General features: G+C 35.8%; 1 protein-coding gene across 5 annotated transcripts in view; it reads left to right on the top strand.

Annotated features, from left to right (window-relative positions):
• LOC117402644 (BTB/POZ domain-containing protein 19-like) overlaps window positions 1–13,950 on the top strand; it is a 37,349-nt gene that overhangs the window by 8,819 nt on the left and 14,580 nt on the right. For 4 of the 5 annotated variants that reach the window (XM_034004012.3, XM_034003996.3, XM_059031662.1 and 1 more), the window contains exon 4: window positions 11,264–11,323. The exons of the other annotated variant lie outside the window; for it this stretch is intronic. In XM_034004012.3, the coding sequence (XP_033859903.1) occupies window positions 11,264–11,323 (60 nt within the window). The remainder of the gene's footprint in view (window positions 1–11,263; window positions 11,324–13,950) is intronic. 5 annotated transcript variants of the gene reach the window in all.

Below are 13,950 nucleotides of genomic sequence, written 5' to 3'. Positions count from 1 at the left end.
TGGGGGTTAATGTAGGAATGACAGGCATACTGCATAGTATATCATCCTAAGTGGGAGACATGTTGCCGGTGTGTTGCCCAGGGTGGTCAAAAGAGAAACATTTGTCGCCTCCCTTGTGACCAGGCCTTAACCATTCTTTCACCCTCCAAAGCTTAGTCTTGACACCTGGGCTTTTAAATGGGTGAGTGCTATTGTCTGAAGAGGAGAGGGTTTGTTTGTTTGTTTGTTAATTTATAGTAGTATATTTTTGTTCTGAATGTTTCAGTTAATGATCAATGATACATGCTCAAGAAGGTGTTTGCTTTTATGTAGTTATTGTAATAGGTAATGTCAAGTAGCCTGTTTACTATGAATAATTGATATATCTAATGTATTGTAAACCTTTATAAATAAGCTGTATTTACCCTGTAAACATATATTTGAGCAGTATGTTTTCAAATCTTATAAAAGCAAAAAATGCCTTTGCCTCACTGAATTTTCTTCAGCAGGAAGGGGCCATTTAAAAATACTCCTTTTCCCAGCACCTGAACTTAAATTAAGTCATGAAATATCATCTCAGCAGCATCTTGTATATGCTGACAAAGACAGGCTGAGTTGATTTAAGTATGAAGGCTGCAGGAGATGTAACTAGACCATCTTGCTTTTCAGCTTTTGGTGGTGAGCAATGAACATTTGCATGCAATGTGATCATATCCTGTTCCTTTGCAACTTGAATCTGATTTTAGTGACACTGACACCAATAGTGGGAATTTATTGCTTTGTGTACAGTACAGTCTTATTCAACTTCATGCCAGAAACCATTAATCCCTATATTTCTAGAATAATCTATTTACATTGTCACTCTGTGTTGCCAATACTACACACAAAGGAGTCAAAAAATATTTTTTAAATAAGGAATTTCCATAACAACATTTTCACAAGATCATTACAATTTTTCTAAAAGTTAACCAGACTTTAGTGAAACCCATTTACCCTGCCAAAACTGTACAAATTTACTTCCTGACCCCACGTGAGCCTCGCACATATATATGTGTTCAGGTGGGGCTCTTATACGTAATCCACAGGAAGTGAATTTATTGTGCAGTGGAAGGATAAATGGGATTCACATCAGTCACAGTAAAAATGATGTCATCTACATCAAAACAGACTTTAAGGACATGGTTATTAATTACCCATTTAACACAGCATTCAATATCTGAGACTTTACAAGGAATTTATTTGCCTTTTACCCATACACTTGCTGATGCACTAGGTAAGGAGGGTAGGAGGCTGTAAGTGACCCCTGCAAAGTTTCACACTAAGCTATTTGGAGATGAGCACTTCTCTCCCAGGGGTCATGGAGAGTTTCCTGTTCCCCTGCTGAGATTCATGGCTAGTGGGCCATGGTCAGGGCTGCATGAGATCAAGGTAAGACCAAGTTCATAATTATTATTATTATTTTTTTTTTTAATAGAAACAGAAAACACTGAGGATAGTCGTGTCGTGTCTCTAATTAATTTTCAATCTCACACAATCTCAATTCATGACAATCAATAAGTTCAGTAGACCATGGTAACTGCATAGCAAACTTTAGTAAAGCATATTATAAACATGGTAAGCAGAAGTATGTGTGGGATTGCATGGAGAACTGCACCATTACCGTGATCAGTTTTTTTTTTTACCAGAGTAAACTTTTAAAGGGGGTATGTTATGAATAGTATAATGTACAAAGCAGGCATTTCCAATGTATTTTGCAACTATAATCAGTTGTTTTATGCATGTTTGAGGAAACATAGAAAATGTGTTTTGTTTTTTTTTGGCAATAATTAATAGTGGCGAGCCTGGAAATTATGTTCTTTTAAAAATGAAAGAAAAAAATAATTTTTGTTATTTGCTTATCCAACGACAAAGACATTTCAAGTGATTTCTTTGTGTAACAGGGACCTATAATTAACCCTTAACCTTGCATTTTTCCTGAACATCCATATTTTGAAAACTGAATTGTTGTTCACGTTGTATAACTACTTATGCATAATTTTAAATCAGCTTTTTATATATTGGGATTCTAAAACTATTTAAATGTAATTGTTTTACGTAAAAATACGCATTTCTATACTAATGGCAAATCTAAATAGAAACAATCATCGGATAATTTTTTTCTCAGATTTTGCATAATTTAGGAAGGAGAGAGTTGAGTTTTATTGGTGTTTGTTTAAGAGACTAGTGGCAATTTAGAGGTAATGGGTTATGAGGAACAAACCATAAAACTGGTTTCAGTCTGCCACTTGCCCAGATTGTGGCAGACATTTAACACATCATTACAATGTAAGAAGAAGCCATTCACGTTAAAACTAGGTGACCAGACGTAGCACAAAGGTTCTAATATTCTTTGGAATCCAGGGCCGTCATAATCATGTCAGTGTCAATTTTAAGACATCACCAACATTCTTTGTAAAAGCCTGTGATCAGCTCTCCGCCCCTTAACTTTAATGTGGTCTTTGTTAGGGCACTTCAGTCTCCTATAAATGTGGTAGGTTTTAAAAGTTGGGTAGATTTCAAACAAAAGCCCATGCCTTTACTTGTATTTACTGTAAGGCATGTTCGTATATACAGATCTATGACTGGTGGAACTGTGAACACATATACATTAGGAGGAATAATTACAGTACATTTTTTTACTTTGATGCTTATTACAAATGCTTGTCACAACTTCTAAGATTTTCATTAAAAAAAAACCTCAAATAGATATGTGAATGGAGTTTGTTGTAAGACCATGTGTATTGAATTAAGACATTGTAGAAAAAAAAAATACAATATCAAATATCTTAGCATGTCAAACAATCTATTTGTTCAGCTGATTTGCCAGTGAATTGTTGTCTTTCAATATGTTTGCAGCAGTGACTAATGTGGATCTTGAACTTCAGCCTGAACCAGAGTAATTCAGTAATATTAATGGATTTATTTGATGACATTCCTTTGTTAAAAACTGAATAACTGGGCGTGTTTGATATTATATTTACTGACTTTGAAGCCCCAGCTTGTTGAATAGAGCTTACTGGAAAGATCCTGGTGGAAGAAAGCCAAGGGGAAAGGAGGTTTCCTGTCTAGTGATGTAAAACCCTTTTGCATAAAGTATTCTCTTAAAGGAAATTGTTACTGTTGTTGCTGCCGATGACAAAATGATATTCAATGGAGCATGAACCAGGTGTTTTCTTACAGCAGACATATGATTCATACAACACATCCACCTCAACTGATGCAGAGAAAGTCATTGACTGTTATAAATGGTTATTATGAGAATTGCAGACACCAGCTGTGAATGCAGTGACATCACAGTGCTGGTGAGCGGACAGTTGTTTCACCCTATATGAAAAAGCTTCAGTTTTAATTTAATGAGAGTGCATTCAATTAGGTGGAAAATAGTGTAGTATACTGTAGTTAAACTGATTTATTTTACATACAATACATGTTCAGGGTGACCTACTTTTTCACTGCACTATACCTTTTGCTTTTGGGATTTTAATTATATAGAAAAATTGGATATTATTAAACTGTGTAGCCACTGCATGAGCTCATTGCTCAACTATGCCAGTTGAAGTATGGTAAAATAAGATGTCAAGATACATGCTCGAGAAACTGTTTAGTTGAAACCATTTAGTTTCCTTTAGAATAAATTGAGAGATTTTCAGAATAAGAAAAAATATATATTACTCACTTTGAAGAAATTAGGTACTGTTTTTTTTCTATTTATTAATCATGGGGAAAGTATATTTGAGTTTTGCCAGTTGTCTTTGCTATACTTCATGCATGTTAAAGATCTGTTTGAGGTGTCAGTTGTGCAGAACTACTGATGCCACTGTTGGTTTCACTTCCTGTAAGTTTCTTTAAATAAGATATTTTTTTATAAATCATCTGCATACTGACGATATATAACAGTTATGCCTCATTTAAGAAAAAGAAAAAAAAAATACTGAACCCTGTAACATGCTGGAGGTTATTACAGTTCTGAAAGTGAATCACTGATGTAATTTCTTGGCCGGTAATTATGCCAATGATCTCTAACGAGTGAATCATTAATGTAAGAAATGTCAGGCAGAGGTTGATAGGAAATGTGTCTCCCATGGTAAAGTCGGCTTCCCAGCTTGTGATGTGAAATTAACATTTTTTGTTTTAAAAATCCACATGTGACTACCGGTATATGCGATGCGATAAATTGTTAGCTTTATTAGTGGATGAGAATTTTTTGTGGTACACAGTGATGCACAGGTGAATTCCAGGGTTGAAAAGTTGAATGTTTCAAAATATATACCTAACCTTCTTTGCAAACTGCCTTTTATTCAACACGTGGCTGTTTGTCATCTTTATTTGGGCATGTTAGATTTTTCTGTTTCCATGCCAACTGTGGTAGGGATACTGTGCTGTAAACCAGGCAATGTACCCGCAGTTTGGTGCAATCGCTTACATAGTGTGCTGCAATCTGCTTACATAAATTACTTTTAAACTAAACTGTATACTGTAGTTAAATCACACTTGATACATTTAACGGTTCATATTTTTGTGAAAGTGATTATGGAGATTTCAAAACAACTAATAATATTTCTACTTTTGGTTGGTCTTATCGAGTTGTATTTCAAAAGGCTCTTCTGTGGTCCTGTGACCAGGATGGCTGGTGGTGACGTCTGACCAGGAAGAAGACCGGACACAAGTACTGTAAGCAAACGGCACTGGTGCGCAGATTTAATAAACAAATACAAAGATTTAGACCAAATAAAACACTTAACAAAACAAAACGGCACAATGACCAAAACAGACAGACAGTTATAAACCACAGCGAACACTAAACAAGCAAGTATCGTGCTGAGCTTTTTCAGCACAAGTAGCAATTGTTATTTATTTCTCTCCTCCTCTCTCTCCCGTACCGCCTCACTGTACCCAACCTCGAGTGAGAAATTTGTGCTCCTTAAATACAGCTGTGCCAGGACTTAATTGCTAATCATTCAATGTGGCCCTGGCACAGTCTGCATGTGAACAAATTGTGACACCCCATGCCCACATACCAATATACACTTTTAACTCACCCATGCTACATAACCCAAAAAATACAAAATAAACCAAATACACCCAGGGGCAGGGGTTACCCTGGCACAGGTCCAAAAAACAGAAGAATCTTCAGCAAAAGAAAAAGTGGATCAATAAATTGTAATTTTTTTTCATTCACCTGAATTAAAAATAATAGATGTATCTGGAATTATTTTATTAAATACCCAGTATGGTAGATTCAAGGAAACATATGGTTAAAATTAAGAGGAAATACTTGGGAAAGATCAAAGGTTTATAAAACTCAAAACAGTTGTGTCTTGAGTGGGTTAATAATCTAACATCTGCTTAGGAATTTCCAGCCCTGTTGTATTACAGTATTATTTCTATTTAAAGACTCATATTTCCTCAGCTTGGGAACTTTCCCTTGGTCAGGGATTGGACAGCATGCAGAAGTATTTCCCATGACAGTGCTCAGGATTGTGTTAGAGGCAGTCGACTGGGGCAGTGTTGGATTTGATAAAATAGAGTTGTCTCCCTGAGCTTGTGAGAACACTGTGACTCATGCATGGTCTTGCAGGAATTTCAGCATTTTTTTTTTTTTTTTTTTTTAAACAGTCAAAATAAACTATAACAATTAAGTCTCTACCTCCCCCACATTAAAGCAGCAGAATAAGGGGATCATTTCACAGTTAAGGTCAATTTATGGATTTTGTCTAAAGCGTTCATATAATGATTTACCAGCATTGGCATGCAATGGAGAAAATTGTGCTATAAATTTGATAAACTTTTCCTAATGTACATCATGCTTAATTTTTTTGTTGTTTGTTCTTTCATATAGGAAAATTTGTGATCTATGTAGGGATGGTGTGACAGGGCGATAGCCCTGCTGATATAAGGTGGGGGAGGGGGGCGGAAATGTGGCTGGGGCCATAATTGAATGATTAATGGGTAATGAGGCTCCAGCCACAGGTGTATAAGAAGGGGAATCACGGGTGTTGGAGAGGTTAATGTCGGTGTTGGTGAAGGTGCTTTTTTGCTATCCTGTTTATGTCTGTGAGTTTTTGTATAGACCTTTTGTTTTGGCCCCTGTGCGTGAGTTTTCGTTTACTGTACTGTGTTAATTAAATGTGCGCAGTAGCGCTTCACTGCAGCTTTCTTGTCTCCAAGTCTCTCTTCCTGCCGGTAACTGCTTAGGCCGTGATGCTACCCTGTCACAGATGGTAATACATATTAGATATGATTTACTGGGATTATTTATTTAGCTATATGTACTTTTAGTGTTTATTTCTTATTTGTTATATATCCTATTTTATGAGTTTGTCAGCATTCTCTTTAGTTTTTTTCTATTTAGATCGTGGTTTAACGTGCAATGTCCTGGCCTGGTAAATAGCGATATAGACAGTGCTGTAAAATATAAATCATTTTAACCATTCACCTGTCATTATGAGCAAGGACTTCAAAAAGAAGTACAGTATCTATTTTCAAAGACAGTATTGTCTTTTAAGCAGCTGCTGTGTGAATACATGTCTAAGGACCCTTTCGTGAGAAACATCTCAACATCAAAAGAACCAGCCAATACTAATTGGAATGAATGCAAGTTACAGATGTCTGTGGACATGTTTTCCCACATCTTTTTGTGTCTCCAGCTACTGGGTGGTCCATTATATCCCAATGGTCTTGTGGAACCAAGACTATATTTTAGCCTCAATGCCCTTTAATTCCTCAACAGCAGGCAAACACTCTTTAGCAGTATTACTAAGCCTTATACTTGGTTGTAGTTTTAATACTGGAATGCAAAGGAACATAAACCAAATCGTAACTGGCACACTACCTCTCATAATGAAGTGAAAAGACAGCAGTATAAGCTTTATAGAAAATGAGAATAGAAATTGCTATTGGGTCCCCAGGCCACCAAGTAGCAAAGTGACAATCTGACAGATTCTCCTGAAGCCACCAATCACATCAGATTTTAATACCTATTAAATAAAATGAGCTTAATCCTCAGGAGCTGGTTCACCACCCTGTAGAGGATTTAGCGTTCTGTGATCGAATAAAACTCAAGGATTGAATTGCAAAAGTCTGCAAATTGATTTAATTTAATTTAATTTTTTTATTTTAATTTTCCAAATGTAATGTACAGTTTACTTACAGCACAACAGTTATGTTTGTTTTTTAAGTAAGTTTACACATAATACCATATAACTGAACTTACAAAAACCCAAAGATGCTGAGAATACTGTTGATTAACATTTCTGATAAGTTATAAGAAACAAAAGTCTTCAGATTTTAGCTGAGAGACAAAAAGAACTAAACAAAATGATATAGCAAAATATTTTGATTCAGTATATGGGATTGTGTGTATGTGTGTGTGTGTGTGTGTATATATGTATATATATATGTGTATATATGTATATATATATATATATATATATATATATATATATATATATATATGTGTGTGTGTGTTATATGTGTTTGAATATGAGATTGTTTACTATGTGCTTGGCAGAGAGACAGAATTAATTTGTGATATTGGCTATTTTTCCTTCAGTGTGTCTCCTATACCCACCTGCCCTGCACAAACCCATAGCCTTATTGTCATCATAACGCGTACTGATATTCTAATGCTCTTTTCTTCTTCCTTTGGGAATTATGCTATGCAAGGAATGTAAGGTTAAATGCATCATTTTCACTGTAAATGTACAGAAGCCTGGTAGCTGTCTTTCAGATCATTAGCGTTTGTACAGAAATCATGTTCTATAATTCAGTTACTGATGGCTGCCCACACTTTCTATGAAATGCTAAACAGCAAGGCTTAATGAATAGAACAGCAACTTTTAAAAGGAGAAGAGAGAACAACAAGGGATTCAGAATTTGCTGTGTCCGGGAAACCATAAACAGATATTGTCATAATCTTTCTGTAACCATAGCATTTCTACCGATCCAAACTGCAGTGCTGTGATACTACATTTTGTGAATGCACAGTACTGTAGGTCACTGTGACCTTTATCTGATTGGCTGAGCTTTTATTAATTGCATTTCTGATTATAAAACACTTTACTTTATATATAATTTGCATTATATTGACATCCTTATAAGTAGTCCATGAAAAAACCCACTATCCTTATGAAAGTTATGACTTGATTTAATAGCATGTGCTTTCTCACATCGTTTTAATGCTCTCTCTGCATCCAAGTCTAAGGTCATTTTTAGTGCTGTAGTTGGATCTAGGCCTCGTATTTAATAAATATGTACTAATAAGGAATGTCCATATTTGATTTCCAACATCTGCAGTAGACTTTCTTTTTTGTGTTTAACTCTTTCTAACCAGCGTGACAAACTTGGTTTGTGACCAGTAATGTAGTTAGACGTGGTGTAATACTGACAATATTTTGTATACTGGTAAAATAAGCAAATACATCTCTGAGTGAATAAATAGGTATACCACTCAATACACTTCAAACCCTTGTTAATACTTTGTGAGGTTTTTAACCCCTGTTTGCTGAAAGTTTGAGTTGTGTGTGAGCTGGTAAAACACGTAAAGGAGTCGATCTCCAGAACAGGTCTTAAACCAAGACAGAAATAAACCCTCCTACTGATAGGCTCACACTTAAGCAACACATACTGCACAGTGCCTGCAGTGGGTTTCTGTTTATTCTTGCTGTGAGCTCATGTGGGAGTGCTGAGGCCTGAGGTGCAATGAAACTCTGAAAACATCCACAGGTTGGCTCACACCAAGATGACAGCCTCCCACAGTTCAGGTTTTTCACACAGGCTTTTTCTTTCTCAGAATGTTACAATGATTTAATGGCATTTGAATAACACCTAACACTTAGATGACAGTTTGTTTTTTCAATCACATGGCAAAAATCTCACTAGACTGCTAACTTAAGTGTGAAAAATAATGTTTTCATGTACAGAGGAGCCAGTTTTTTGGTCAATAGTCCCTTATTGTTTTGTTTTTGCTGCCCTATCGTTTATATATATATATATATATGTGTATAGGATTGCTACTATTCATTTTTTTTCTTTTTTGTGGCCAAATCGAGGATTAATATTTACCATTTTCTTTTTTTATCTTTTCATTTCAAGCAGAGAATGGGTGAAATCGACCTTTATGCTTTAAAAAAAAAAAAAAAAAAAAAAAAATTTTAAAACTTTTTATGCCAGTTAAAGGTTACGTACACCTTAAACCGCTAATTTCAAAGTAGGCGCTTTGAATGACAGGCGTTGTAGCTGGCAAATGAAAGTGTACAGTCGGTGCAGGTCTTGATGATTGACAGTCATTTAAACAAATGAGAGCATTCTGACACTGCTTTAGTCAACGAGATCTGTCAGAACAGGGTGAAACTACAATACTAACGGACCACTGAGATGACTGACAGCGACCCCCAGCCATTCAGAGTGGAACGGAAACAGGACAGATAGCAAGTATAAACTACACAAACTAGAGAGGATTTCTAAATGATTATTTTTGGTAAGAAAATAAAAAATAGCGAGTGTTTTTACCGAAGTTTATCGTATATAAATTTATTTTAGTTGAATTCATTTTTTTGGGGAATTCGACGTTTAATGAGCTTTACCGATTAATGTTGAAAAGTACCAAGCCTGTTTATAATCCAGGGCTGGCAATGGAACGTGAAACAAGCAATGTGACTGGTCGAGCAAGGTTCCAGCTGTCCGTATAGTGGATGGATACGGACAGTTGGAGCCTTGACACATATTATAAATCACTGCGCTGCCTCACAGAATTTAAAAGTATCGGACGGTAACCATCTTGCTTTTACAGTTACAGATGCAGAGCTGTAACTATTAGACTGAGTGGCCAATTAATTACCTGCAAAAAATCCTAAAGTAGTATGTAGACATGCCGATTTGCATGAAGAACAATTAAATGAACTGGAAGATAGCCGTCTTTATACTCAGTCACCCCGACTTTGTCAATTAAAATAATGTATTTTGAGCAGTTTGTAAATGCTACTGAAAAACACAGACACTTCTGCACATTATCCATCCATCTCAGACACATACCTTGAAATAATTACTGAAGTCTGAGATGTTGTATTTATTTTTATTCCTCCCGTCTGTTCTGCTCAGTGTGTCTGCACTGTCAGTGACGGAAAGAAAATAACTCAGAGCCGTCTCAACTCCACCCCCTGGTGTATCTTTGAGTATGCGCTTCTGCCCACTGTTGCCCTTTGCTGATGATGTCTTTCCCTCGGAGTTCCATGCCGACATCACCTTAGACACCGTTGCTTGTGAAACATCAGCAAGTTGAGCTGTCTTGGTCACTGAAGCTCTTGCCAAACACGCCCCAACAATCACCCCTCTTTCAAAGTCACTGAGGTCTCCTCTTGTAGCCATGCTAGCCATAATTATAGGCAACCAGGCCTGTCCAGCATTTTTATACATGACCCTAAGCATGCTGGGATGTTATTTGCTTAATTAACGCATGAGCCACACCTGTGTGGAAGCCCTTGCTTTCAATGTACTTGGTGTCCCTCATTTACCCAGGTGTTTCCATTTTTTTTGTCCACTACCTGTACTTTCTTTTGCGTGTTCCAATAAAATTAATTTACTCAGCTTAACTTAGTGTGTAGTTCAGAGTTATACATGGGACCACTTTATTGGCGGAAGGATATTTAATAAAAAAAACAAATAATTTTTTGCCCTCAACATGATTTATGCTTTTTTTCCTTCAAATCCACTGTATTATAAATGCAATAAGGCATTCAATAAGGCCCTTCTCGGGGGTTGGAGGCACTCGACTTCGTTTCGTGCCTCATAACACCCCGAGGCATCCATATATTCGACATATACGGACAGCCTGTCGGGCCTTATTGCATACATATATACACACACATACATACATTTTGACTCAGCCCTTTATAAACATAATGGTATTTCCTATTTGTTTCCCAATGCCCTACACTTAATAATAATCCTCATTAAAAGTCTAGAAAACAAAAATACAAGAACAAAGCAAAAATTGACTTGTGAGAATATTAGTTTAATAAATAATGACTTTGACATGTCAGGTCAAGTAATAAAAATGTTATTTTAAATATTCAAATAATGTCATATGGGTTTGTTTACTTTGACATTACGATATTAAGTCATTAAATGTCATTGTGTAAAACCATTAACCAGTGGAGGTTCATCTGCTTATCAAGGGAGCTTATTTTATGTAATATATTAAATTCCATTCTTAATAATGGTTCCTTTCTCTCTGATGTCTTTCTAGCTTTGTGTGGAATTTATCACTGACAGTCTGACAGTGGAGACGGTCTGTGAAGCTATGCAGGTAAGTGAACTGCTTCCTGTTGTGAAAAGGTTAACACTAGAAAGTATGATTTTTAGTTTCTTATTCACAGTTTAAAATTATTATTGTCTCCTTCCTATATAAATCCCACCCCCTCCAGGCAGACTTTGATTCAAAAGCATTTTAGTCTCCTATTTAAAAACTGCTCCCTGTTTCGTGTCAAGAAATACAATTTAAAAAACAGTTACTCCAAAACAGTCTAATATTCAAACCTAAAACCAAAACCAATTCAGTGGCTTATTGAAACACAAAAAGGCAAGCACACAATAATGTTATCGGCCTGGGATTTCTAAATATGACTTTTAACTTTAACCAGACCAGCCAGCGACCTTGTCAGATGCAGTGGTTGAAAATATTAATGATCCACATAATTTGCAATCAGTTCTACCTCCTGTAAAATGTCAGTTTATCTACTGTTGAGAACACACTAGTGTCTAATGTATTTATAACAGACCCCCTATAGTGATAAATCTGAAGCCTGTTTACTGCTACACTAGCTAATAACTATTACATCAAGGTTATCAGCCCTAGTCTCAAAACTTTATCTTGGAAGACTGTGATTGGGCTTGCCCCATTACAAAAATGGATGCAATTTAGCCAGTTTTGGTTCTCTTGAGAAAAGAACAGTGAACCTACATGTTGTAAGACATAGGACACAGTTCGAGGAGCAGTTTTTTTTGTTTTTTTGCAAAAAAGCTTAGCAAAGCTGTGGTCAGAAAATTCTTAAGATTTTAGATGACATGATTGTGCGACAGATCAGATGTTGCCACCACTGGACAGGCCATTGGTTATCTTCTTTGGTTGAAATTGTTGAAACAGAAATAGTAGTTTTGGACCCCTGTTTCACACCATCGGTCTCAGGACCACACAGGTTTAAAGTGGATTTGATGTGGGGCTCTAGATAAACGTGGGCATTTCAGATATCATATCAAATGTAAATACCTCTCATTTTGCTAGTGCTTTTGTGATGTGGACATGCACACACCTTTTAAACAGCATTTAAATCTATAAGTTGTTGATAGGTGAAATGGTAGCTTGTGTAGGGCCCTATGAAATCCATTTTATTATTTAGAATTTTCAGATTTATTTTTTCCTGATTTTCGTTTTTTTCGTTTTTAAAAATCTGTAATTTGTTAGTTTGTTTTTTATAACCCAAGTGTTTGATACATTGACAGCAATGATGAAACTAGAAATGCATGAAAAAATTACAAAAACATACCTTTCTAAAGGGTTTTAATCAAAGGGCTTTCAGAAGAAATGGTACAAATTGGCACAATGTAATCGAAACAAACAAACAAACTAGGAGCATTGTAAATTTAGTATTTTTTCTTTTCAACACAAGCTGAACATTTCAAAATAGATTTAATGTTTTCATTAATAATTATGACAAACAATGTAAATAAAAGCCTATATATTTTGATGTGTTCTAATTTAATAAAAAGACACTTAGTAATATCTCCCTGAGAACTTTGGAGAACAAATGCAGCAACTAGACCTTCTGCAGTAGTCATTAAAGTAGTATCTGCTCAGAATAACTTATAGGTAGTCGTTTTCCCCCAAGCGATAACGGTAGCTAGCAAGTGAAGTGGTACGAGAGGCAGCGCTTGTTTACAGTTAAAATCACAGTCGTGTACGGTGGCTGAGAGGTGCAAAAATGTTTTTCATGCTTTCCCATGACGTGTGTTTCTTGAAGCCTCTTGTCATACAAACACTGTGCTATTTCAATGTAATTTTTAAAAAATATACATATATATTTTGTTTGTTTAAACTGATTTTGTGGTAATGTCCTCGGGTGCCTAATTCCATTTTTTTCTCTGAATTCCGCAATTCCGTCTGTGTTCTCCAGTTAGTCCAAAAAAGGTATTGCATCTCCTTCTCTTTGTCTACAATATATAAGTAAAATTCAACATTTCTAATTCATATGCTGATTATTAAGTCTTTGCTGCTCTCCACTGTTTAAACAATGCCATCTGCTGTATGTCCATGTCAAAAATGAACTGCTCTCCAATGAATACAAAACCACTTTTTGTGATCGGCTATAGCGAGTGCCCTTTATGTTGAATGCTATTTGGTTTTGTGAATTTTAATCCTGTAAATTCTGCCAGCCCCTAATCTTCTGATCAGAAATCTAGAAATGGAAAAGCTTAATATTAGCGTGAAAGACTCATGACCAAAAAAAAAAAGAAAAACGCACTAGAATAACAGGTAGTTTCTTTCTCATTAATATAATATAAGGGGATTCTTTTAGTCACCGAATTATTTATAAAATACTTTGTGTTCTTTCCAGTAGAAAAAGAACCATGGATCATTTAAAATCATACATCAGAAAGAGGAAGACACTACTGCTAACCATAAAAGAGTTTCTCAGTGTTTAGAGTGTGGGGGGTTTTCCTCATTGGGTTGATCATTAACATTTACAGAGAAACAAGGCCCTTGATTCTCTTGTTTGAACTTGAAGCTTGTTTTTCAGTTGCACTTATTCCTACACTTGGAAAGTTAGTATCAGTCAGCGAAAACTGTATGAGAAGTTTCCAGTGGGTAGGTTTGTGTGTGTAGTGGAATACTTATAAAATTATCTTGGGAAATTGGCTCATTGTCATAGAAATTAA

The sequence above is a fragment of the Acipenser ruthenus genome, chromosome 10 (assembly GCF_902713425.1).
Source record: "Acipenser ruthenus chromosome 10, fAciRut3.2 maternal haplotype, whole genome shotgun sequence".
Lineage (NCBI taxonomy): Eukaryota > Metazoa > Chordata > Actinopteri > Acipenseriformes > Acipenseridae > Acipenser > Acipenser ruthenus.
The sequence above is the reverse complement of the archived record's forward strand: the minus strand, read 5'-3'. Positions and strand labels throughout refer to the sequence as shown.